The sequence below is a fragment of the Halichoerus grypus genome, chromosome 6 (genome assembly GCF_964656455.1).
Source record: "Halichoerus grypus chromosome 6, mHalGry1.hap1.1, whole genome shotgun sequence".
Lineage (NCBI taxonomy): Eukaryota > Metazoa > Chordata > Mammalia > Carnivora > Phocidae > Halichoerus > Halichoerus grypus.
Window position 1 is genome coordinate 167179567 of NC_135717.1, and position 26075 is coordinate 167205641.

The following is a 26075-nucleotide window of genomic DNA, read 5'->3' on the forward strand; positions in this document are numbered from 1 at the left end:
GATGGTACATTTGAGCTCCCATCAGTTCAACATCTACTAATGAGTACTTGATAGGTGTTCAGCACTGCTGGAACATTTAGAATTCATCCCTGCTTGGAAGAATTTATAGGAGAAACTAGAGTGGCCTGTCCATGACCACTTACCATAGGGCTGCTATCAGGATTTGGTATGTTAGTGACTGTAAAATGTTCAGTATAAAGCCTGGCAAATAGCAGGCATTCAAAAATCGGTAGCTGCTAATCCACATCCTTATAATTTATATCACCACCATTATCACAATACCTGTTAGCGTGTTGTAAGGATAACAGATTTTTAAATCCTAGAAGGAACAGCTTTAAAAGGTGCAGAATTTACTTCCAGATGGTTTCTTAAGACTGTGCCCATCAGATCAAGGATTTATATTAAAACTAGGACAAGACCTCTCCCCACTCATGATCTAGTTTCTACAACAGTCTTACTGACACTGTTTCTGGCAAACTTTCTCCATCAGTCATGGAAATGTTAGCACCAACACAGTCTCGCACCCATGTCACCCATTTTTTTTACATCCTGTGAAGCTCACTTCAAAGTCTGTTGTGATGTTCACAGAAGAAGAAAAGCCACTGAGACTGCAGAACAACTACTTTCAAATGTCACAGATCAAAAGGGAGAAATGAGGGGGGGCAGCACAAGGCCCTTCTCTCAAGAGTAAAAAATACATCACTGTCATCATCAATACTAAGAGGCTTTAGTAAAAGCACACAAGAAAAACAATACCCCTAGCCTCCCCAGACTAAATTTTATGAAATAATGCTGTGAGGTATCTTGCCTAGCAAAGGGCAGAGGACTAGAGGAAAACAAACCAGATATGTTCTAAAGTAATTAAAAAGCAATTTACTTTAAAGTTAGTTTAAAGGTTTACAGTATGTTTAACAGAAACAAATATAAAACACTCCATCTACTTGCCAAACTTTTTTTTTTTTTTTTTAAAGAGAGAGAGAGAGAGCACACACACGTGAGCATGAATGGGGGCAGAGGGAGGGAGAATCTCAAGCAGACTCCCCCCAAGCATGGAGCCTAACTCAGGGCTTGATCCCAGGACCCCGAGATCATGACCTGAGCCAAAATCAAGAGTCGGATGCTTAACCAACTGAGCAGCCCAGGTGTCCCCTACTTGCTAAACTTGTAAAGAGCTAACAAATATAGTAAACTCATAAGTTCTTAGAAAATACACCCAATTCAGGGAAGAGGTGAACAGAGAAAGAAGGCAGAACGTGAGAATAAAAATACAAAGAAACAAAAGGAGATTTTGAAAGGAAGGGTAAAAACAGCAAGGACCAACCCTAAATACACCAGGGAAAGAGGAAAAGAAGAGAGGAAAATGAAAATGGAACGAATATTGGTTGAGTCAGAATCAATCATAGTTACTGACCAGTTCAACACTTTTGCTTCACCTACGGAAGAAATTGTGACCTCACAAGGTTGAGTAATTTCTTTGATTTTACTGAGCTAGAGAATGGCAGGTCTGTAAAGGTGGTGAGTGCACAATAAATATTCAAATTTTTGATGAATTAAAAAGATAAGTGTAATGATCAAAAATTTTAGTGTCCCTCCTCTCCAAAATTCAGTCGTAAAGCCCTAACTCCCATTGTGGCTATATTAGTACACAGACCTCCAAAGAACTACTTAGGGTTAAACGAGGACATGAAGGGATAGGATTAGTGTCCTTATAAGAAAAGACATCAGAGAACTTGGCCACATGTGTACCCGCACATTCTCGCTCTTGCCCTCTCCCCCAACACGTGCATGAAAAGGAGTTCATATGAGCACACAGGCAGATGGTGGCAAACTACAAGCCAAGAGAAGAGGCCTCAGGATGAAACCTGCTTTGCAGGCACCTTGATCTTGGACTTCCCAGCCTCCCGAACTGTGAGAGAGAAATTTCTGTTGTTTAAGCCAACCTGATCAGTGGTAATTTGTTATAGCAGCTCTGGTGGACTAAGACAGCAAGCACTGAAATCCTCTGGGAAAGTATTCAAGAAGAAAGGTTTTGACTTATTTGTTAAACCTAAAATATACACACACCTTAGCCCCTTTTCGTTCTGTTTGAGAATGAGGATGGAGCCACTGGGCTAGGTGTAGGTAACACTTCCAAAGGCAAACCTTCTCTACAAGGTATCTACAAATAGTAGAAACTCAGTAAACTTTCAAGCAAATAATAAATGGTCAAAACCTGATTCTGTACTTAGGAAAATAACATATCCTTTACCTAGTTCCAAACTATGCACTACTGACTGCGAATAACAAATGCTCAAAAGTGTGTGTGTGTGTGTGTGTGTGTGTGTGTGTGTGTGTGTGTGTGTTTGCAGCCCACACCATCGAGAAGTAACTGCTGTTTTAAAAGTCTGCCCAAGTCCCAAACACCCTTTCCAACTTGCCTACTCTCTCCCTAGCCCCTTCTTATCCCCTTAGGAGTTTATGCCGTGACATTTAAAATTTTACATTCTATTGGCAAAACAAAGAAGAATTTTTCACTCCCAGATTTTAAGAATAGGGGATGCCTAATATATTCTGTTTGTTAAAACAGTTACAATAAAAGTACAGAGCTTTATTGTCCAACTCTAACATAAATTTTTAAAGTTATAGTTAAAAGTTAGTTTACTTTTCAGTGAAAAGTGGCAAAAATCCTAAAAGTTCAAAGGAAAATAAAAGTTACTGTTAAAAAATGCAAATTACCATATACAAAAGTAGCACTTTTAATTATGCCTTCTAGTAGTGTCCTTTCCCAAACCAGTTGCCGGCAATTACCATGGACTCCAAAACTGATGAATGAGTGGGCTAAATATATAAAAGACAAAAGAATAAAAAGAACCCAGAGTTTATAAATATGAAGGGAGGCTGTTTTAATTAGCATTTCAATTGTCTTAAATTTGTTAATGAAATGTGCCTAGAAAAAAAAAAAAAAGAGGTTATACCAAGAAAAGGAAGCAAAAGGACTACTGTTCTCCTTGTAACATTTACTAGGTAATACCACAGCACACCTTACAGATGAAAGCCCTTTAGAGTTTCAAAATAAGTTCTCTTTAAATGACACCTGTATGGGTCCATCTCTGCTCTGATAAAAGTATTATAGCCAATATACATTCTGTCTATGGGTCGTATGCTGTGGGTCGTATGCTAAAAATGCATTTTTATTTCAGTTGTTCAGAACTCTGATCGTATTTCCCCATTAAAACCCATTAAAAGAAATACGCACACATGCACGCACACATGCGCGCGCATACACACACATTTATAAATGGTGGCTGAATTTCCAGACCAGATAACAAGCACTTAGTAATGTCATGGGGAGTGGCAGGGAAGAACGTGAATGTACCAAACCAGTAACATACCTAAAATGCCATATATGTGAAATAACAACAGAAAATGAGATAGCTAAAATAGCAGCAAATTACAAATAATGCCAACGTAATTAAGGAAGAAATGATTTTTTTTTTCCCAATTATCTTGCATACTGGTTAGTAGAAGACAAATTTAATTCACTGACAAAGACAGTGGAGACATCCATGGGGATTTAGGGAGGAAGCAGTACCTTCAAGGGTTTTAGTGACTGGTGCAATTTTTTTAATGTGGCTTTTAAAAATATAATTTCAATTTTATTTTAACACCTACAACATTTCCATTTTCCCGGTTACAAGTATCACTAAGCCCGAATGCAGCAGAGGCCGATCTGAAGCCTAGTCAACATAGTTCCAGAGCCGGTGCCGTGAAGCTCTACTGCTTCTGCAGTACAAACCGGCAGACACGCACAGGGACAAGTGGTAAATGAGAGAGAAGGGCTGAATGACAAATACAGAGTTCCACCCTGTAAATTCCTATAGTTACTAAGTATTCCCTTGTTAATGAAAAAGTAACAAGTAGGAAACCTCTGGAATTTAACACCCATTTGACAAATACTTACTGAACACCATTCACTATTCTAGACACTGAGGATACAGCAGTAAACAAAGCAGACATCTCTATACAGGAGAGACAGGTAGTAAAAAAAAAAAAAAGATGTTTTTATTTTTTTTTTTTTTTTTTTTTTAAAGATTTTATTTATTTATTTGAGAGAGAGAGAATGAGAGAGCACATGAGAAGGGGAGGGTCAGAGGGAGAAGCAGACTCCCCGCCAAGCAGGGAGCCCGATGCGGGACTCGATCCAGGGACTCCAGGATCATGACCTGAGCTGAAGGCAGTTGCTTAACCAAATGAGCCACCCAGGCGCCCCCCCAAAAAAAGATGTTTTTAAAACATACTAGAAGATGGTAGGGGCTATGGAGAATTTAAAATAGACTGACTAAAAATGAACTGAAGAGGTCGTATCTGAGCAGAAATGTGAAGGAGATGAGGAAGTAAGACATGAGGATGTCTGGAGAAGAGCATCACAAGCAGAGGGAACAAGTACAAAGTGCCCAGCAGACCTGAGGTACAGCAAGAAGGCCAGTGCAGCTAACAGAGAGTAAGAACAGAATGGGGAAAACAGGAGGGGATGAATAGCAAAGAGGTACCTAGGAGTAGACCAGAGCCTTGTAGGGACTCTGGCTTTTCCTCTGAGTGAAACACATTAGTGGAGTTTTGAGTGTGATCAGATTTGTATTTTAAAAAGATCATGACAGATGCTGTGCTCAGAATAAATTACTTGGAGTCAATAGTAGAAAGCAGGGAGACAAGGTAGGAGACTATTAGAATAATCTAGGCAAGAAAGGAAGATGTACTAACAGAAGTAGTAGAGCTGGTGAAAAGGGATGGGATCTAACTTATTTTTGAAAGGCAGAGCCTCGAGGATTTGCTGAACTAATAAGACTGGTGTGAGAGAGAAAGAAGAATCCAGGATGACTCCAAGGTTTTTCTGGCCCAAGCAACAGAACTATGTGTTACCAAAGATTAAAACAAAAACACAAAAAACAAAACTCTTAAATATTGCATTTAGACCTTGTAAATATGAGAAGAAGAACCAGAAGTAATAACAAGCTATAACCTATTTGAGATATATTTAGAATCCAGAATACGAATTCATAAAATGGGTATGTTCCGGGTTGATGCCTGACATAAATAAGCAATTAAATTACATTCAAAGCATGATGCCTTTTGAGCTATCTATGCTTTCAAAACCAGGAAAATAGAGAATAAAAATTTAGACAGTGTTTGTCAGTGAAACACATATTTGGAAGATTCAGATCTACACAGGTAGAGATCTACAAAAGGAACAAGAGCAGAACAAAGGGTCAGAGGCAGTACGAGCACCGACAGAGAACTTAGAATGCACGGCGTAAGTAGAACGGGACAATTTTAGAAGAGGTTTGGGATTGGCTTGAGTACTACTCAGCAAAAAAACTTGCCTTAGTTTGCCTTCTTGTTAGGAAGAATAGGGTTGAATTTCGATGTATTTTCACAGATGGAAAAGGAAGAGAAATCAAGAGCACATTATCTGGATTTCTAAAAGATTCGATGACTCTTTCTGTCCTACAAAAAAACAAAACCTGTTGATGCCCTTCTCAGCTCAATGTATTCTCAAATGTTAATAGATTCAAAAATCCCTTGTTTAAAAAAAAAATCACATAAAGTGATCTTTACTGTTAACAAGGCTAAAGAAGTGGTAGACACATTGATAAGAGAGTTCAAATCTATACTTGCCAAAGACAGCAAGAGAGGCACTGCCCATTTTCTTCATTACGATTGATATTAGTATACTGAATGCTTTAATTTGACAGGAAAAGCTTCCATCACAAGACTGCAGAGTAATAAGACAATTCCTCACCCAGCTAAGAAATGAGCTTGCAGGAATAAATACAGAACTAGGGAGAGAATGTCTACCCTCAACCATAAGCGTGGGTCTCAGAGAATAGAAAGAAAGAGGATACAAAAAGGAAAGAAAATCATAAAATACTGCAAAAAAAAGATTTAAAAAAACAAACAAGGGGCACCTACATGGATCAGTAGATTAAGCATCTGCCTTCGGCTTAGGTCATGATCCCAGGGTCCTAGGATCAAGCCTTGCATTGGGTTCCCTTGCTCAGCGGGGAGTCTGCTTCTCCCTCTGCCCCTGCCTTGTGCGCACATGCTCTCTCTCTCTCTCAAATAAATAAATAAATAAATAAATAAATAAATAAATAAAATCTTCAAAACACACAAACATGAACAGCATTCAAATGTGATTTGTAGTCACTGTGGGGGTGATACATAATTAGTTGCATGAGTGTATTTTTTTCTTATTTCTAATAAAGTTGTTTTTCACTATCACTTATTTCTATATTAAACAATATAGAAGATCAGAGAGTCCACCAGACCCAGATGATAGGTGATTTTGGCTATCCTGGTTAACTGAAAGCTAAATCCATGAGACTAGATGAAATCACTAAATGAGAATCAAGAAAAAAAGTCCAAAGACCTAGCCCAGAGTATGACAACTTTAACTGAGACGTAATCACCAAAGAAGAAAACCAGAGAAGTGTGATGTCCTGGAAGTCAAGTACCCAAAACAGTTTATCAGAGGGAGGGAATGGTCAGTGACGTTATGTTCTACAGACAGGCCAGGGAACATGAAGAAGAGTGAGACCTGGTCACTGACTGGACTTAGCAGCATGGAAGTTATTGGTAATCTTGACAAGAGCCAGTTCAGTGGCACGGTGGCAATAAAAACCTGAGTGGGTTTAAGGGGAAGTGTGGAGAAGAACTGATGTGAGCAAATGCAGACAACTCTATTGAGTTTTGCTCTAAAGGAAAAGAAATTTAGCAGCAGCTGGCAGAAAAGTGAAGTCAAGAGTATTATTTTTGAATGGATGAAAGAATAGCTTAATTGTGTGTTAATGGGACTAATCTAGTAAAGAGAGAAAACCTGATGATCTCAGAGAGAGGGGGGAGAGAACTGCTGAGTCCAGGTCCTAACTGGGCCAGCAGAGATGGGACTCAGTATAAAATGGGTGGTTGGTCTCCTACAGGAATGCAACTGCTTCATGTACAGTGACAGGAGAGACCAAAGGTTTACTGCCACTGACGGGAGAAGGTGGGTACATGTGGTGGTAAGAAATCTCCTGATTGCTTCAGTTTTCTCACATATACTCTGCAAACTTTAAGACTTGTAAACAAAAGCCAAAGAGGCCGACTAAGCAGTAGGTGTGGCATTCTTGGGAGCCTGGCTGAAATGGCACAGTACCCGGGCACCTTTCTCACTAGCCTTCTTTTGGTTTCCATTACTGTGGCATCTCTTGTAATGTCCAAATGGCACAACCACTTCTTCAAAAGGGAGGGGGGAGTGGGAGACAACAAAGGAGCCACTGGTCCATAGTGATTCTGAAATCTAGCAGGACAAGTGCTGGAGTTCTTTGATTGGGTCTCTTGGTTGGGATAACAGTTCTCCGTGGCTCTTGTCTGCAGCAAGGAAGGTAGCATGCGTTAGCAACTTAGCAGTCTGCTCGGCCTGCTTCCTGCTGGAAGAACTTGGGAGTGTTCAACAGCCTCTTTTCATTTTGAACCGTTTCTTTTCCTTTTCCATCTTAGCTGCAGTAGGTCTCCTGTGAATCTCAATGAGATCCACTGCATTAGACAAAAGCTATATCCACAAATATCTTCAAGATAAGCTCTTCTCTACCTGTGCTGCTGCTAAAATGGCTAGAAGTCCTATTGTGTGATTTGAGAGGTCTTTTGTGTGACTCTTAAGGCACTACCTTTGATTCTTCTGGGGTCTTAACAAAAGGTCTTACAGTCACAGCTGCAGCTTCATCTTTAGACTACCATTCTCTCCTGGCAGGGCCCTTGAACTGACTTTGCTAGGAACCCATGTCTTAAATTTGACTGTCATTTGCCAGATAGAATGCCCGAGGATTTTCAAAACCATCAAGTCCCTGGCTCCTTTTTGGTGTAACAATCCTTCCCTCCATTTGTTTCTCTTCTCTCACCCTTCAGTAGAAGCAGCAAGAGGAAACCAGTGTATTGCTTGGAAATGGACTTCAGCTAGATCTCCCAGTTCATGAGGCACATTGTCCACTTTCCACATAACTACAAACAATAGTGTTGCTCAACTTTCTGCCAGCACAGAATGAGGATCCCCTTTCCTCCAGTTTCCTTTCCTTGAAGCCCCCCATGGCCGTTCTCCTCAAAGTCCCAAATTTCACAAATAACATGTTCAAGGTACCCTCATCTTTCACTGACTCTTCTCAAAGTCCACTGCCCGGGTGCCAAGTCACTCCCACAAATGTAGATTTCAGCTACAGAAGCACCCCACCTTTGGTACCAGATTCTGTAGTTATCTCTTTCTGCGTAACAAATCACTCTCAAACACAGCAGCTCAAAACAACATTTATTATCTCACAGTTTCTGTGGACCGGGACTCCAGGTGAGGCTTAGCTGGGTGCCTCTGGCTCGGGGTCTGTCACAGGCTGCCAGCAGGGTGCTGGCTGGGGCCTCAGTCATCTCTAGGCTGGACTGGCATGGATCTGCTGCCAAGTTCACTCACCTGGCTGTTGGCAGGCTCAGGCCCTCACTGGCTGTTGGCCCTTAGACACCAGCTCCTTGCCACATGGGCCTCTCTGCAGGGCTACTCACAACATGGCAGTCTGTTTCTTCCAATGCAAGGGCTCTTAGAGAGCTAGAGGGGCAAGCATCCAAAAGATGAAAGCCACAGTCTTTGCCATCAACTCTTAGAAGTGACATCTTGTCACTTTTGCATATTCTATTAGTTCGAAGTGAGTCACTAAGGCCCAGCCTACACTGAAAGGCAAGAGATGACACAAGGGCATGAAAACCAGGAGGTAGGAATCACTGGGGACCATCTTGGTTTATCACAGACTAGTTGAAAGCATTGTAACATATTGGTTAAGAGTACTGACTCTGAAGCAAGACTACTGGGTCTGACTCTTGCTTCTGAATCCTAAGATGAAAAACGGAACATAAAATAATAGTTGTGAAAGTACTGACCTCATACACAGGAGGCACTTGGGAATTTCTTTTCCCTTCTCCCTTCCAATCCCAACTGTCTTTAACAATCTTGAAAATTTCTCTGGTATCGGATGTATCTGCAAACATCCAGTGCCAGAGAACACGGGCTTGAGCAACATGCAAAAAATAAGATTTTGGGGCGCCTGGTGGCTCAGTTGGTTAAGCGACTGCCTTCGGCTCAGGTCATGATCCTGGAGTCCCTGGATCGAGTCCCGCATCGGGCTCCCTGCTCGGCAGGGAGTCTGCTTCTCCCTCTGACCCTCCCCCCTCTCATATGCTTGCTCTCTCTCATTCTCTCTCTCTCAAATAAATAAATAAAAAATCTTTAAAAAAAAAAAAAATAAGATTTTGACTTTCAATAAGGCCAGGAAACTTATTTTCAATTAACTGAGTAAATTAAACAAGAAAACAAGAGAATAAAGATAAACATTCAGAATTAATGAAATATAGCAGAGGAGAACATATACAAAAGAGCAACCGTTCCCCCTGTATACGTGCCCCCTACCCCGGCATCTGCTTTTAAACTGTAATGTTTGTGAGACTTTCAATCCAATCTTAGCAAAAAAAGTATATACTGCTTTTTATCTAACGGACAACTACAAGTGCAATAAACAGTATAAAGTATAGAAAATGTTTTATTTATATACCCACTCATCTGAGAAATAGTATGCAACAATCAACTGGTAAGTGATAGCATCCCCATTTTACAGAAGAGACACAAGGGCATAAAGATCATGTGACTTGTTATAAATGCACAGCAGGTTAAGGGCTGAGCCAGAAACAGAACTATAACCAGCATATGATGTAATACACAATGAAGCTATAATCAGTCGTTTCTGATTTTCATGGATATGGCAATCTAGTTAAAACGGCCAGTGATTAAAGGGGTCATCTCACATTCAGGAAAAATAACAGTTATTTTAAAGAATGAAAGGTAGGCTTTCATTTATTTAATGTCTGAATTAATGATCTAGATTCATATAAGCAAGTAAAATGCAAAATGAGTTAATATACAGTAAGAGTACAGAACTCTACAGATTTAAGTGGAATCAAAAGCCAGTATTTTAGTTGGACACTTTGCTACATACACAGCTCATTATCCTAAGAATATCTAATTAACCTTTCAATCAGTATTTGTGAGTACCTATTCTCTGATGGCCTTATGTTACAAGTACTATATGTTATCTCATTTAATAACAGTGAGGGATTCTGAAAAAGCATTTGTGAAGGGGAGAAGCAAGCTCCCATTCAGAAGAGGATATTAATTCTAAACAACAACGCAGTGTTTGAAACCAGATCCTAAGTTTCAAAAGCCACACATTTCCAAAACTAAGAAGGGAAAAAAGGAAGTAGTGAAGGACGATTACAACTCCTAAAATGTACTTCATTGCAAAAGGAAACTAAGGGACCTGAGAAAATGAGTCTTGGGAGTTGAGGACTTCCCCCCTCCCTCCTTCATATGTGTGCTCCGACTACACTGATTTTCGAGCCCTCCAAACAATTTAAAATCTAGAAAAATGTACATTTGCTTAATTGGTTCCACATTTATTCCCTAATATATAAGTTTTACAACAACAAAAGTCCATATTCTGTACTGAAACATGACAAAAGACACCTGTTTAAGGTTAAATGCCATATCAAAACATGTATTAAACATACTAAAACAGGGAACTTTCTTATACAACTGCAAGCTTCTCATTTACATTCATGCCTAAGTCTTTTATCCCGACTTAAAAAATTTTATTCTCATTTCCAAAGCCGTTTTACTCATACCCGAACAACCCGATAGTTATTACCCAACAACAACCCAATCAACAGTAATTAATCTCCGTGCTTCTAGCCCCTCCCCAAACCATTCTATGCATAGAACCCAATTACAGGACACTATTTCAAGAAGGTTAAATATTGCTGTAGTGAAATTTTTTTTTTAAGAATTTATTTTCTACAGAATTGTGATCTAGTATTCAAGATCCTCCAGTTTATCCTCCAAGCCATCTCTCCCACTCCTATCTCTTCCAGTAACACTGGCCTCTTCACTATTCCCCAATCTTTACTTCCTCCCTTCTTTTCACAGAGAATACCAGGGGCTCCATGAAGCATAGGAGAAAGACAATAAACAAACATACAGCAAGTCAGATGGTGGTAGGTGCTATGGAGAAAAAGAGAGATGGGAAAACAGATGAGAAACGCTGGGCAGAGAGGCAGGAATTAACATTTATATAGGGTGCTCACAATACATGATAACATGGCAACCGAATCGAGATTTCATGCAAACAAGGCAGTCTTGCTGATCTCTGGGGAAAGAACAGGGGTTTAGGCAAGTGCTAAGGCCCTGAGGCAAGGATGTGTTTCATATGTTCAAAGACTGGCCAGGAGTGTAGAAGATTAGGCCATAAGTTCAAAGCCTTAGCCAGGGGAGTCAGTCACACAGGGCCTTACAGGCCAGCATCTGACTTCTCTGCTAAGTGAGATACAAAGCCACTGGGGAGTTTTGGGCAGGCGAGCAGTATAATGTGACATTTAAAAGGATCACTCTGACTTCTGTGTTGAGGACAGACTTCGGGAAGGGGGTTGGGGAGAAAGCACAGAAGCCAGGGGGCCCGTGAAAAAATTATTATAATGATAGAGACAAGACATAATGGTGTCTTGGGCCTGGGTGAAAGCAACGGGATTCATGAGTAGTCATCAAGCTTCATGTTCGTTGTTGACACCACAACCTTTGCTTATGTCAGTTCTCTATGTGGTTTGTCTCTATTAGTTCTGCTAGGATCTAGTGCAAATTATACTTCCTTCAAGAAACCCTTCCCTGGGGCACCTGGGTGGCTCAGTCAGTTAAGCAGCTGCCTTCAGCTCAGGTCATGGTCCCAGGGTCCCGGGATCGAGCCCCGCATCAGGCTCCCTGCTCGGCAGGAACCCTGCTTCTCCCTCTCCCACCCCCCTGCTTGTGTTCCCTCTCTTGCTGTGTCTCTCTCTGTCAGATAAATAAATAAAATATTAAAAAAAAAAAAAAAAAAGAAAAGAAACCCTTCCCTGATCAATCCCATCTTCAATGACTGCCCATTTTTCTGAACTCTTGTTGACAACCGCCCATACCTTCCAGGGACTGGCATGTCGTCTTTGCTGCAATGTATGGTTATTTATCTATTTGACTTCTGTGTCCCTTTAACCTCATCTCATTATACTTGAGAAAGAAAATACAACTCCTGGGATCCTCATTTTGCTGCATAAAACAGATATTCAATAAATGTTTGCTGATAATCAAATGTTTGCTGATAAGCACTTAGAAACTATTATCCCTTGAGAAAAATTATCATATACTCACTTACTCCCTTAAACTGCCAAAGTCAGAGATGACCAACACAGCTGTCCCAAGAAAACCTTTGCCCATCACCCAGGCTATACTTCATCTTGAGCTACAGTTCAAAATAGCTTCTTACTTAGCCACAAGTAGTTTCTCTGGACCAATGGTTTTCAAAGTATAATTTTTGGACCAGTATCATCAGCATCACCTGGGAATTTATTAGAAATGTAAATGCCCAGACCCAGATATAATGCATCTAACACTCTGGAGGTGGGGCTCAGTGATCTGTAGCATTCTGAAGCACTATAAATTTTGAGAACTGCTCTGGCTTAAAGTTTAACAATTACCCTGTTTTTCCAAAAGATTTCCGGAACAATTCCATCCTGGCTCATACTCTCATTCACCTCAATCATCATCAGAAGTCCAAGACTTCCAAACAGCTCACCCCATGGAGCTGTGCATATCTGCTCTTCTGCTCCCATCACCTGCTCTTCCTGCCCTCCCAAGCCCCAGAAGTCAAGAGCCATCCTTAGTAAACTCTCCTGTATACTCGCTCTTTTTTTGTGATGTTCCCTTCACCTTTTTGCTCCAAGGGAAACCTGACTGCCCCTGAGGATCCTCCTTCTACTGCAGTAAAAGCTTCTCTCCCACTCCTTACATACCTCAGTGGGGGCAGGCAGCCTCCTTGATCCCCATTATCATATAGTGTTGGACCTTATAGGCATCCTTGACCCAAACTGCAGATCCTTTGGAACAGAGATCACCTCCTCCAGCCTTGGCACAGGGCTCCCTCTCTTCTCTCCTTTATTAGTCTTATGGTTCTTGACAACTTCAACCCCCTGCACAGGTGATTCACCCAACACTCTGGCCTCCTAGCTGTGTTGTTACTGTTTCAGTGTCTTTAGCACCAACTCTCTTTTGTCACTTCACCTAACCACCCACCTAGCATCATATCCTGGCACTGTCATCGCCAGGAACACCATCTCCAAACCTCTCAAACACCTGAAGCATACCACCCTTACACCAGCACTTCTGCTCTCTCTAGCAGTCCTCCCACACCACATTTCTCCAACCTCCTTAAGACCTCAAAGCTACACGTGGACCTCCTCCCCCTCCCCACATTCTTACTTCCCTCCTAAGCCAGTTCAGATTCAGAGTCCAACATTATAAACACTCTTTTTCAAAAGTCCTAATTCCTTTGCCCCTTTTTCTCTTCGTCTAACTCATCTAATAAAATCTCAACTCCTGGTCAAATGCAACTATCTACGTATTCCTCTCTTGCGTCTAAACTTTTTTTTCCTTTAGATTTTATTTATTTGTCAGAGAGAGAGCACAAGCAGGGGGGAGCGACAGGCAGAGGGAGAAGCAGGCTCCCCACTGAGCAAGAGTCGGATGCGGGACTCGATACCAAGACCCTGGGATCATGACCTGAGCAGAAGGCAGATGCTTAACCAACTGAGCCACCCAGGTGTCCCGTCCTCTCTTGTGTCTAAACAACAGGAGACTGTTGGATAAAAATCACACAGCTGACTTGCCAGCACTCACATCAGGTTGATGACCACAGATCTTAAGCCTACTACACCTCTCTAGTAAGTTCACTCCCATTTTTTGAGATGGACCACTATTTCACACTGTGTCCCCGCTCCTTAAATCTGCAATACTTCTGCACTCCCTACACTGCCATTTTCAGCTCTGTTCATCTTATATCTATAAAGAAAGCAGACACAATCATAGGACTCTCTCTTCTGCTTGAAAACAATGCTGCCAAAAAGAACTGCTTCTGGCCCTAGCTAAGGCTAATCCCTCCGCTGTGTGCTGGGTATAACATACTCTGGTCCTGCCATTAGCTTCTTTATTTTCGGCATCCTCAATTTCTTCCCCTCTACTGGCTCTTTCCTACTGACATAAAACATGCCTTAATGTCACCTATCTTTAAAAAAATCTCCCCTTGGTGTCTGTAAATGGTAATCACTGAATTCTACTCCAGAAACCAATATTGCACTGTATGTTAACTAAGTAAAATTTAAATTCAAAAAAAGTCCTTACCAAAAAAAGAAAAAAACAAAACACAAAAAACAAATATATGAATTCATTGCCATAAAAATTAAGAGTATCAGAGATAATGCTCTGGGATGCTTGGGTGGCTCAGTCAGTTAAGCATCTGCCTTCAGCTCAGGTCATGATCCCAGGGTCCTGGGATCGAGCCCCACATCGGGCTCCCTGCTCAGCAGGGAGTCTGCTTCTCCCTCTGCCCTTCACCCCGCTGGTGCTCTCTCTCTCTCAAATAAATGGATAAAATCTTTTTTTTTTAAAGATTTTATTTATTTATTTGACAGAGAGAGACACACCGAGAGAGGGAACACAAGCAGGGGGAGAGGAAGAGGGAGAAGCAGGCTTCCCAAGGAGCAGGGAGCCCGATGCGGGGCTCGATCCCAGGACCCTGGGATCATGACCTGAGCCGAAGGCAGATGCTTAACTGACTGAGCCACCCAGACGCCCCTAAATGGGTAAAATCTTTAAAAAAAAAGAGAGAGAGAGAATGCTCAAGCTCACATTGACCCCAGTGTTGCCATTTTGATCTCATTTATCCTCACTAGAGGCAAACATTATGAATTTTGTGTATGTATTTTTCTAGTATTTTGCATATATAGGCATTTATAGAAAATATATATATAACTTTGATTTTTAAAAATTAAAAAAATTATTAAGAAAATAAAAATCTTCCCTTGAACCCACATCCCATCCAGTCCCTGCCCCAATTCTTTGCCTCACTCTACAACTAAACATTCATTGTCTCCACAGCCTCACCTACCAATTAACAACCCAGCCCATTCCAATTGGCTTTTTTATCCCCATCATTCCAACTGAAAGAGCTCTTACCAAGTTCACCAACAACCAAAATCCTACCAGGCCAATGACAAATTATTTGGTCTTAAATTATCCAAACCCAGCCCTTTCCTCTCCAGAGTCTATGATAGCACACACCTGCCTTATCTCCCTCCTATCCTACCCAATTCTTAGTACCCTCAGACCTCTACTGAAATGCCCTGGCTTCAGCCTCAGCCCTATTCTCTAGTTACAGTTTTCACCAAGGCTTTAATTATGCACAGAGGAATCTCAACCTTACAACCCAAACTCACACTTCTCCTCTGAGCTCCAGACTCATCAAATTGCTACTGAACTTCACTTGGATGTCTAAAAGAGATCTCAAACTTTAACAAGTCCAAACCATAAGTACTGTTTTTTCTGTGGACTCACTGTTCTGTTGTAAGGAAATAGCCCGTCCATCTTAATTCTTCAAAAGCTGAATAACCCAGATTCCTCTTTCTTACCAAACAGACAAGCCATCTTTATTCCTATCAAACTGCCCTCCAGAGTCTAAGCTATCACCTCTTGCTTTGACTACAACGGCTTCTTGATCTCCCCTACCACCTTCCCTAAAGAAAGCCACTCTCCTGCTTAAAGTCTCCCGTTACCTTCCCATTTTAAACAAATCTCTATCATGGGGAATGATCTGGCCCCCATCTAGCTCTCTGGTGTTGTCTTCCTACAACCTTTTTACTCTCTACATTCCAACCACACCACCCCTCTTTCTGTCCTTTGTATATCCCAAACTCATTCCTTTCTGAGGATTCTGTATTTACTACTCCTTTTGCTTATAATGCTTTCCTCCCATATTTTAACAAGATGATGTTAAACATTCAGGCCTATTTCACCCTAGCCAAAGCATTCAGAGTCATATTTGTTTACATGTTTACAGTTTTATTTTCCCAGTTAAAAAATACAAACTCTTTATGGGAAAGGATTTTGTCTTGTTCATGCTCTCTCCCTACCCCTTATAAAGTGATCGACACACAGCTGTCATCAATAAATGTGTTAACCACTGGAGTCTATTATTAATATAATCATTTGTTTAACTCCTTTCAGTTTTCTGAACTTTTAAAGTATGCATCAAACCAATGTCACCCACAATATAAATATAAATTCTCCAATAACAATAGAAACCTCTTACTATCTTTCTAATATACAAATCTGATCATACCTGATCCTGCTTAAAATCCATCAATGGTTCCTTACTGGAATAAACAAGCACCGTTCAGATCATCTGGTCTCCACAATTTTATTTTTTTGTTTGTTTTTTTTTTTTAAAGATTTTTTTATTTATTTATTTGAGACAGAGAGAATGAGAGAGAGAGAGCACATGAGAGGGGGGAGGGTCAGAGGGAGAAGCAGGCTCCTTGCTGAGCAGGGAGCCCGATGCGGGACTCGATCCAGGGACTCCAGGATCATGACCTGAGCCGAAGGCAGTCGCTTAACCAACTGAGCCACCCAGGCGCCCTGGTCTCCACAATTTTAAATTTTCATCCATCACTATTCCACTCATTCCACACATACAAGCCACATGGGATTACATACGGTTCCCAAACATACAAACTATCTCACCAATCACCAAAATCAGTGACCCTTTCTACTCCTCACCCACTCTGCCTGCCTATCTCTGCCTCTGTTAAAGACTTCTCTGAACTCCTAGATGCTGTCAGTATATTTCAGTTCTCTCTTCCTGCCACTTTTACCCTATTTCCTAGCGTGCTGGTTTTCCTCCTGAAGAACAAGCTCTCCAGAACCTTGTTCCCTGCTTCCTTTGAGGGTTGGTTCATCACCTACCAGACATTAATTTCTCTTCTTGCTTTACATTTTCTGCCATTTTTAAGGCCATTCTCATCTTAAGCCATCATCATATCTGCACACAGTTCAATTACCATGGCATGCAGATTTCTCACAAATTTATAGCTTAAACCTCTATCTTCCCTTGTATTTCCAGACCTAGGTACCCAACTATTTAAGCAAAATTTCTCCCTGAACATTTCAAAGTTACCCTAAAATAGTAAATCCAAATCAAACTCATGATCCACTTCAGCTTCCCTCCTCCAAAAACTCTGGTCCTCCTTCCAAATGTTGACAATATCCCATCAAATTTTTTTTTTTTTAAGATTTATGTATTTGAGAGAGAGACTGCACACACATGTGAGCAGGGGGAGGGGCAGAGGGAGAAAATCCTCAAGCAGACTCTCCGCTGAGCACCCCCATCCTGTCAAGTTTACCTCGGGCACGTCTCTCATACAGTTCCACTGGCTCTGGTGTTCTCTACCACTTCCACTATGACACACCAACACCTCACCTCTCCCTGCACTCTTACTCCCCCTCTAATCTGTGCAGGTATCTTTTTAAAAAAACAAATCTAATTATCAACTCCACTTCAGCCTACTCCCAATCCTACTTAAAATCTTTTAATGGCTTTTCACTGCCAAGTATCTATTCACAGGATCTGGCCTCCAGTGTTATCTGAACTGAAATGTTTCTGTGTTTTGTGATAACTCAACTCACTATTCAGTCTAGTTCTCTCACTGTGTAGACCAATTAGAGTTGTAACCAAAAGTGAGCATTAAAAGATTAGCCTTCGGGTACCTGGGTGGCTCAGTCGGTTAAGTGCCTGACTCTTGGTTTTGGCTCAGGTCGTGATATTGAGCCCAGCCTCAGGCTCTGCGTGCGGGGGGTGGGGTGCGCTTGAGATTTTTCTCTCTCCCTTGTTCTCTGCCCCTCCCCCCACCCCAAAAGAAACCTAATGCTAGAAAGGTCACACACTGGCAAACGGCTTTATCGGGACCAAAAACTCTTGTCTTCTGACTCACAGTCTGTGACTTCCATGTTTTAGGAAAAAGCTATCAGTTACTGAGACTTCATTATAAAATGGCGGATCATTTTTCTGAGATGACTCCATTAATGTTCCCAAGAACTACCACATTCTTTTTACAACCTGGAAAACCAAGGTCTATACAGCTAAGTAACCTGTCTCAAGTAATTAATGGATATGGAAACAGAATTCAGAGTACCTTATTTTTGTTTCTCTAGTCTAGCCCATAGCATGCTAAATGGCAGTGGTGATAAACTAAACACTACTGAACAAATAAAAGAAGGTGTTACATGCGGTGCAGTAAGCTCTGAGGCCAGACAGACTAGGGTTCAAATCCTACCCCTGCCAACTCTCAGCTGTGTGACTTCAGCAGATGACCGAAGTTGCTGCTTTCCCATCTGTAAAATGAAGCTAATGGCCAGCTCCCAGGTGTGCTGAGGACTAAGGGAGGTACGTGCCTAACATATGTGTTACCATCAATAAAGATGAACAAAAACATCAGCTTCTCCCAAAAGAGGAGAGTGTGAAAAGAAAAACAGCCACAGAGTTAAAAACAGATGGGTCTGAGCTTCCAGGTCTGCCATTTACTATCACGTCCTCTCTGTTTCTTTCTTCATTTGTACAATAGAGACAATGATGCTTAGCCCTTAGCACTGCTGTGAGGATGAAATAAGATAACATATAAAAGCATTTTCTTAAGTGAATAGCATCATACAAAAATCATTATTATCTGTGTACACATGCTCACTGCTGCTGTGTTCTAAATGCTTTAAGGGCATGAGAAGTCTTTCAATCATCTTTGTCTTTGTACCCGCTGGTAGCACAGTCCTCTGCCCATCATAGGCATCCGTTAAATGTTGGCTGAGCGGAGTTATTAAGAAGACAGGGCTGAAGTATGACAAAACAACAGTTTAAAATGAAATCCGCAAGTTCATCCATTGAGAATACAGGTAAGAGAGCCTGGGACCAGTCTAGCTAAGATCAGCTCAGAGAGAACACATCCTAATTTCTGGGAATTTAAATAAATGGTCTGTAATTTTGTTTACTGGATATAAATTGTATAATCAAACAAGTAAGTTCCTTCACTACAGGAATTATGTGTCTCCCACCCTCCTTCCCTCCCTCCCCTCCCTTCCCCCTTCGCTCCACCCTCCTCCCTGTTTTAGGCCATGAAGAGGAGAGAGAGAATATAAAGGGCATAAGGAATGCTTAACAGTATTGTACCCCCCACCACACACACACCAGAAAAAAAAAGTTGAGAAAAAACCATGGGGATGTTCTCCATCAGGAGCCAACTTTAACGAGGGTTCTCTAGTCACAGGTACTTAAAATACTGATTAAGGGGAGGTATTTCACATGAAACTAGTGTGGGTTTATCAGAGCTCTCCCTACACAAAGTCAAAGACTTCCTTAACTTGCTAGAGGAAAGGCTCTGGGGTGGTGAGCAGTCTGTCCATGCAAATGTTCAAAGCAAAAAGCTGGCTTGCACTAGTTATTTACTGAGCATCTACTACATGCCATACACCACACTTAGCATACTTATTAGATGATCTCAGATTCTCACAATAATCCCTCATGATAGGTATTATTTTCCCTCTGGGAGAGACGAAGAAACTGAGGTTCGGAGAGGTTAAGTAATTTGTTCACGGCCATATAACTGGAAATGACAGAAGAGGGATTTAGGCCCAGCAAAGTCTCAAAAACCATATTCTTGGCGCCATACCATGCTGTCTACTGATGCTATCAAATTCTCTAAAAAGGAAGGGGACCCAACAGGAAAGTGGGGAGAAGATCTGGCAAAGAGACCTATACAGAGAGCACAAGATGGTGTTCCACCTCAGAGTTCTCAGACACACAGAAGCAAATCAAGGAGCCATGTCTAACTACACAAACCAAAATGCCTGGATGAGATCTAATTTTTATTCTTCAGATTCTTCAGAATCTATTCTTCAGGTTCTAGGAATGTTAATACCACTCAGACGTAGTGACAACTGAGCAGAGCTCAGTAATTTTCTAGAATTCTGAGAAACAGCACCTGTAACTCACTGCTGGTATCAAACTAAGCAGGCGACAGGCATGATTACGTTCCACAGTTCTCTCGTGCTTACCAGGACCCAAACACTCCTGCACAAATGGGTGTCCTTCCAGCTGTGTACTGCTACACAAACTCACCTCACAGACCCTGAGCATTAGAAGAGATTCTATTATTTTATGGATGTAGAAACTGAGGCTCGGAGCAGTTCGATGACTGCCCAATGTCACACGGCTGGGCACTGGCCTAGACAAAACTCCGATCTCCTATTCCTTGGCACAAATTTTCCCCACCGCACCTCCTCAAGGCCTCCCCACCTGACGCAGGACCACCCAGATGTCCTTCTCTCTATCGGGGTGTTACGCAGCTATGGCTCCTTCTGGACATTTTCACTGAATTCAACAAATGTGTGGCGCATTGGAAGAGACAATACAGATAATAATAAAGAGAAAGGGTTGACACACGTTTTGCCCTCTGGACAGTGCTACTCAAACTTTCAGGTGCCACAGCACACATAGACAACTGTAATATTTTTAAGGCACCAAGTGGCACACTAGAATGCATGTGGTCCAAGTGACCAGGGGAATCCTGGCCCCCACCTGGCTGCTCCAAGGGTGGAGGGGAAGAGTTATGTCGGCATACGTGTAGCGCAGTCCAACATATGGTACTTTGGTTGGGAAGCTCTGTTCTAAGGCTAATAAGTACAGGGGTCTGAGACAAATTTACAAACAACTATAAGCACAAAGAAAGCAACCGAGGAGACTGTCACTGTCTGCTCTCATCAAACATAAATGAGTAGAAATGAGATGAATTCAATTTGCTTCCTTTCATAACTCCTCTTCCAACAAATCAAGACTGAAGAACCCATCCTCTGGTCTACAGAAAGCTGATCAGTCCCACCAACAAGGCTGCAAAGACCCTTGACACAAACACCTTGCTCACAGGAAGCTAAAAACTACTTAAAGCACGTAAAGTGTGTTGGAGAATTCTTTTGACTTCTTACAAACACTAGAAAAATCAGAGGAGGAAATTACATTTCAAGGTCATATTCAAATATGAAGGGAGAAGCAGGAAAAGAAGCCCCTCCCAACACACACACACACACACACACACACACACACACACACACACACACACAGTCTGTGACCAAGCTCCATCTCCAGAAACCTAGTTAAAAGTCTGCCTTCTGATATTTATAAATTTAGTCGGCCTGAGCCAAGTAGGTTTCTGCAATTCCAGACATCTAGGCTGAAGGGCAAAGGGCAAAGTGAAACTTTCAAAAGCTGGCCAGTAGCCAAGGGCATCACCTCGAGGAGGCTCCCTTAGCAACACACAACAGCTGTCTGCTCAAGAGAGGGCGCCGCCATCTTTGCAAGGGGCTATATAGATGCTCTTATTTTCACAACTAAAAGCAAGGGTTTTTTTTCTTGTATTATTTTCCCTGTCATTCCCCTGAAAGTTATTACATCTCACAATTTCAAAACCTCTCCAATCCCAGTATGTTTCTCTTCATCCCAAATTACAATGTCATAGTTAACAATAAATTAATGTAAGGTATTTGTTCTTGGCAAATATAAAATGCTTTACAATGTCTGGTTATTAATTACTATTCTAGCTACTATAGATTTGGTTTCTAAGTATGGGCAAGTCACTCTGTGTGACTTAATTACTTCCCTCATAAAATTTCATAACAACAGTGACCTACTTCATAAGACTATTGTGAAGGACAATAAAAATTATTAGATAAAAACTTATAAAAGCTCATTCCTAATTAAGAATCATGCCACCCATTGGCTTTTGATATCTAAAGAGATGGTCTGATTATCAAAGGCAGTGCCCCCAAAACAAAACACAGGTGGATCGTGACCCACCAGGAAGACTGCAGCTCCTGAAGCGTATGGCTTGTTTCGCCTGCCCCATCTGCCTTCTCCAACCCTACCAGGCCCAGGGGATGACACTGCACTGGGAGCTCACCCTCACGCCTAAGTCTAACGAGATAAACAACATTTAGAACAAACAAACAAACCCAACAATGTCACAATCACTGCTAGGTTTCAAAAACCTAACACCTGGGAGTAGAAGGGGACGTGGCAGTCTGTGCTGAGAGGAGGCCGTTTGTGCTGGAGCCGAACCTCGCAGCTTTCCACTCCTTATATGTGCAAGTGCAAGCCCGCACCCACAGCACTCTGTACTCACCCAGAGGTACATCATGTCAGACCCGGCTGCTCAAACTCAGCGGTCAGTTGATCCTGGACTGCAAAAAGGCACTTCAGTGAACTGTAGGAAAGGAGGTGCCAGAGTGGGGGGGGCAAGGGTTCGGGGTGGGGAGAAACCCCCCCAAATCACTTGAGTTTAAAAATCTACAAGGACCGGTCTCCTCCCCCCTCCTCCCTCCTCTCCAGCTGACTGTTCTGTTGTTCTCTCTCCTCCCTTTCCCCCTCCCTCTCCCCCCTCCCTCTCTCCCTCTCCCTCTCTCTGGGAGTTCCCAGCCCCGTGTGTCTGAACCAGAGTGTACAGCACTCTCTTTCTCTATTTGCCTTCAGGGAATCTCTCTCTGTCATTCTACTTCTAGAAACACAATCATCACTCACAGAGATTATTGCAAAAGGCAGGGATGGGTGGGGCTAGTAATAAACCACCAGCACCAGTTTCTAATGCTAGACACAAACTAGTTTAAGATGGGTTCTTTAAACATGAATGAAGCAATGAAAACACTATGCCCTCCAAGAAGATCAAGGGGAGCTGAGTCAAGTTTCCCCTCGGTCCAATTCTTCTGGAGCCCCCCTCAGAAGCCAAACACAGACAGAACCTGCTCAGAGCCTGTATTCCCTCCCTGCAATGCTGGCCTTACGCCACTCTTCTCAATAATTCTGAATTTAAAACAAGAAAAATTACATATAAACTCGAATAGGCTTTCGTCTTTTTTATCACTGTTGCCCTAGTTCAGATCAACACAACCTCCTTTCTGAAGGGACAGAGGACAAGCAAGGGCTTAGCGTCACATGGATTCTGAGCCCCTAGCATGTTGCAGATTCTTTACTAGGCATGGGGACAGTGCAGGGGACAAAGCATGGATTTGGAAGCTGGGTCCACAATTATTATTATCATGGCCTAGGGAAAGTTATTTAACCAGACTAAGCCCCTGTTTCCTCAACCAAAAACTGCGTACAGTACTCCTTGTGGAGTTGTTGTAATTAGATCAAATGATAGAACTGTGTAAACTATCTGTCAAGCTCCTGGTGACCACATTTCCTAATTTAGTGCAGTACAAACGCTTAGTAAGTGCCTCCGATATGCCAGGCATATTTTGATCCATTATGTTCAACAGTGAACAAGTATCATCAAATCATCTGTCCTAGTGGTTTTGATTCAGAAAATAGCTGACTCCTCCATACACCAGTGCCCATGCTCTTTCCTTACTTCCCACCCATTTCTTGCATGCTCAAATCCAAAAGCCCACCCCGGCTGCACGTGATCCCTCCCTCCTCTTCGAGCCTGGCGTTTGTAACCTGGCTTTCAACATTTCGGCCAGTGACTACTGCATTCCTGTACCTACCAATCTTAACTCCTTTATCCGTATCTTTCAGGGGAGAGCCCATCTATTTTCGGCCATGGAGTCTTTTGCATAGTACCTAGCACAGAGTAGGTGCACCATATACTCTCAAAGGATTCTGTGTTTTGGGGAATATTTTACTCCTTTAACTCATTAAAGAAGAAACAACATGAAACAAAAAAACAAAAACAAGAGGCCTACCACCTTCCAGCTGCCTCAGGGTTCTGTTCCCCTCAGACATGTTGAGACAGCTCCCTTCTGCTTGTAAAATCTCCAAGTAAGGTCTGCAAGCCTCACCCTCAAGGCAGGCCTGGCGCAGGTACAGGTCCACTTGCTCTCCCCTACTTAAGCCTTCCCCACTGTAATGCTCCTCTATCAGGGGCCTGCTACAGTGGAATTCCTTTTTCTCTCAGAGTAGAAGTCAAATCACCTTTCCTTTTCTTCCCCACTATGTGCCTTCTGCCAGAGAGCTTATAATAAATACCTTTTCTCTCCTCCCACCTTGAACTCCCAGCTCATTTAAACTTGGGAGAGGTGGGGCAGGTATTCTCAGCCTCACCCAAACCTTTTCTTTTTCTTTATGCAGAACCTCTCTGCTTCCTCTGAAGGCAGGATTACCTCATTTCCAGTACAAAAGAGCAGTAAGAACTTCCAAGTCTAAACCTGAGACAGCCTTTTTTTTTAAATGGGAAAACAAATCTTGACTTTCTATAAACTGTTACATCCATAATCGATTTTTATACGAAACCTTCCTCTCTAGTTTCATAGCCCATGCCCTAAATCTTAAGTCACCAGACCTCCCTATACTCGGTTCTTAATAACTGTATTAAAATCACACTGTTAAACGATCATAGTCTTTCAAACTCTTTGAAGACACAAAATTCACTCGTTCATACTTAAGCAAGTATCAAAAGAACAAATACAATAGAATTTCGCATATTGTCACTTTATGGTGTTATCTTTTAACCAAGTTTGGGATGGGATAAAGATACCCCGGCTCTCCTGGAGCAAAGAAAGAGAAAAACACTAGAGAAAAGAGGTCCTCCACACAAAATAAGCAAAGTTCAAATATGTCACCAAAACCCAAAAACGACCTCCAAAACAGTCGTAAATGGCCCCATATAATCTTTGGAACCACAGGGAGAGTTCGTAAATTCCTAAACGCTTCTTTTCCTTTTTTGATCGTAATTTTAAAAACTGGGTAAACAGTCTGGGGATATCAAACTCTTTTGTGTTTTCTTCACACACACCAAAAAAACTCCAAAAACCCACAGGCAAACTAAGCGAACCTTCTTTATTCATGCTCCTGCATGTCCACATTTCCCTACCTTTAAAAAAAAAGGGGGGGGAAGAAAAGGAAACAAAGAGGTTTATCTTTCAAATTGTCAAAGTCAAAGGAGGAAACCTATGCTTTATAGCTACACGGGATTAAGAGACACAAAAGTGTAACAATTCCACACTACGAAGACACTGAAAAAGATCAGTCTTATATCACACATAGGATGAGGACGCACACATACTTCCATTCTCTCAGAACATTTTATCAGACTGCGTGACTGTACTCTGAGGCTTATCGGCCTGTATATTCGTTCAAAGGAGAGAACATGTGAATTGGAGCATCAGAGAAGGAAATGTCCTAGGGAAGGCCCACAGAGGAAGTCTGGCATGCTTGCTTCTGAGAAAGAAAAAATCAGATTACCAGGGACAGCAATATGGGTGCTGCCAGTAATTCTAACCTTATAATGCATCTTGAATTCCTGCTTCTGAAAGTGCCATATTTTGTAATGTGAAGAGTCTGGTGGGCCAGACTCTCAGAAAGGGTTTGGAGCCACATTTTGTATTCTCTGCCACAAAGTCTAACAATTCAAGAGACTACATGTTTTATGCAAGTTTCTCTGTGGGTGTAAAAGGCTGGTGGGGGAAGTGTGCACATCTGGGGAGCCAAGAAAATTTTGTAAAAATATACCTTAGAAATCAGGCACTGAAGATTTCCAAAAGAAATCCAAGATAACCCTCTCTACATAATTTATATTCCTTTCACCTTCAGGATGGGTAGAGACAATACAGACTCACCACAACACTGAGCTATAGAAATGGGCCACATGAGGTCCAAATGAATTTGACTTAAAAAAAAGATAAAGAAAAAAAAAAAGGTGAAAGAATAGGGCTCTTTTAACCTTGCCTCCTCTCAGCTTAAAATAGCAAGGATTCCCACAGGGCAATTCTCTAAAAGAATTTTGCTACTCAAAATATGACCCATGGACTAGCATCAGCAGCATTAGCATCAGCTGGGAGCTACTTAAATATGAAGAATCTCAGGCCCCACCCTAGATGTACAGAATCAAAATCGACATTATAACCAAAGCCCCAGGTGGTCCGCACGCACATTAAAGTCTGAAAAGCTGGTCCAGATAGATCACTGTCCTCACAAAGCAGCAGAGACTCATGGAAGAAAGGCAGAGCTATGGTTGCCACTTTCCAGTCAGGGGATTAAACCCCTCTGGAAGACAAAACTGGGAGTATTCCAGCCGTGCTTACTGAT

The 26075-nt window shown here is 41.8% G+C and overlaps 1 protein-coding gene across 20 annotated transcripts in view; it reads right to left on the minus strand.

Annotated features, from left to right (window-relative positions):
- Positions 1-26075, minus strand: part of RBFOX2 (RNA binding fox-1 homolog 2) — a 283206-nt gene that overhangs the window by 129797 nt on the left and 127334 nt on the right. Inside the window, exon 1 of one of the 20 annotated variants that reach the window (XM_078076553.1) lies at positions 22177-22234. The exons of the other annotated variants lie outside the window; for them this stretch is intronic. Coding sequence (XP_077932679.1) covers positions 22177-22191 — 15 coding nt within the window. The 5' untranslated portion in view covers positions 22192-22234. Of the gene's footprint in view, positions 1-22176; positions 22235-26075 lie in introns of those variants that run through there. 20 annotated transcript variants of the gene reach the window in all.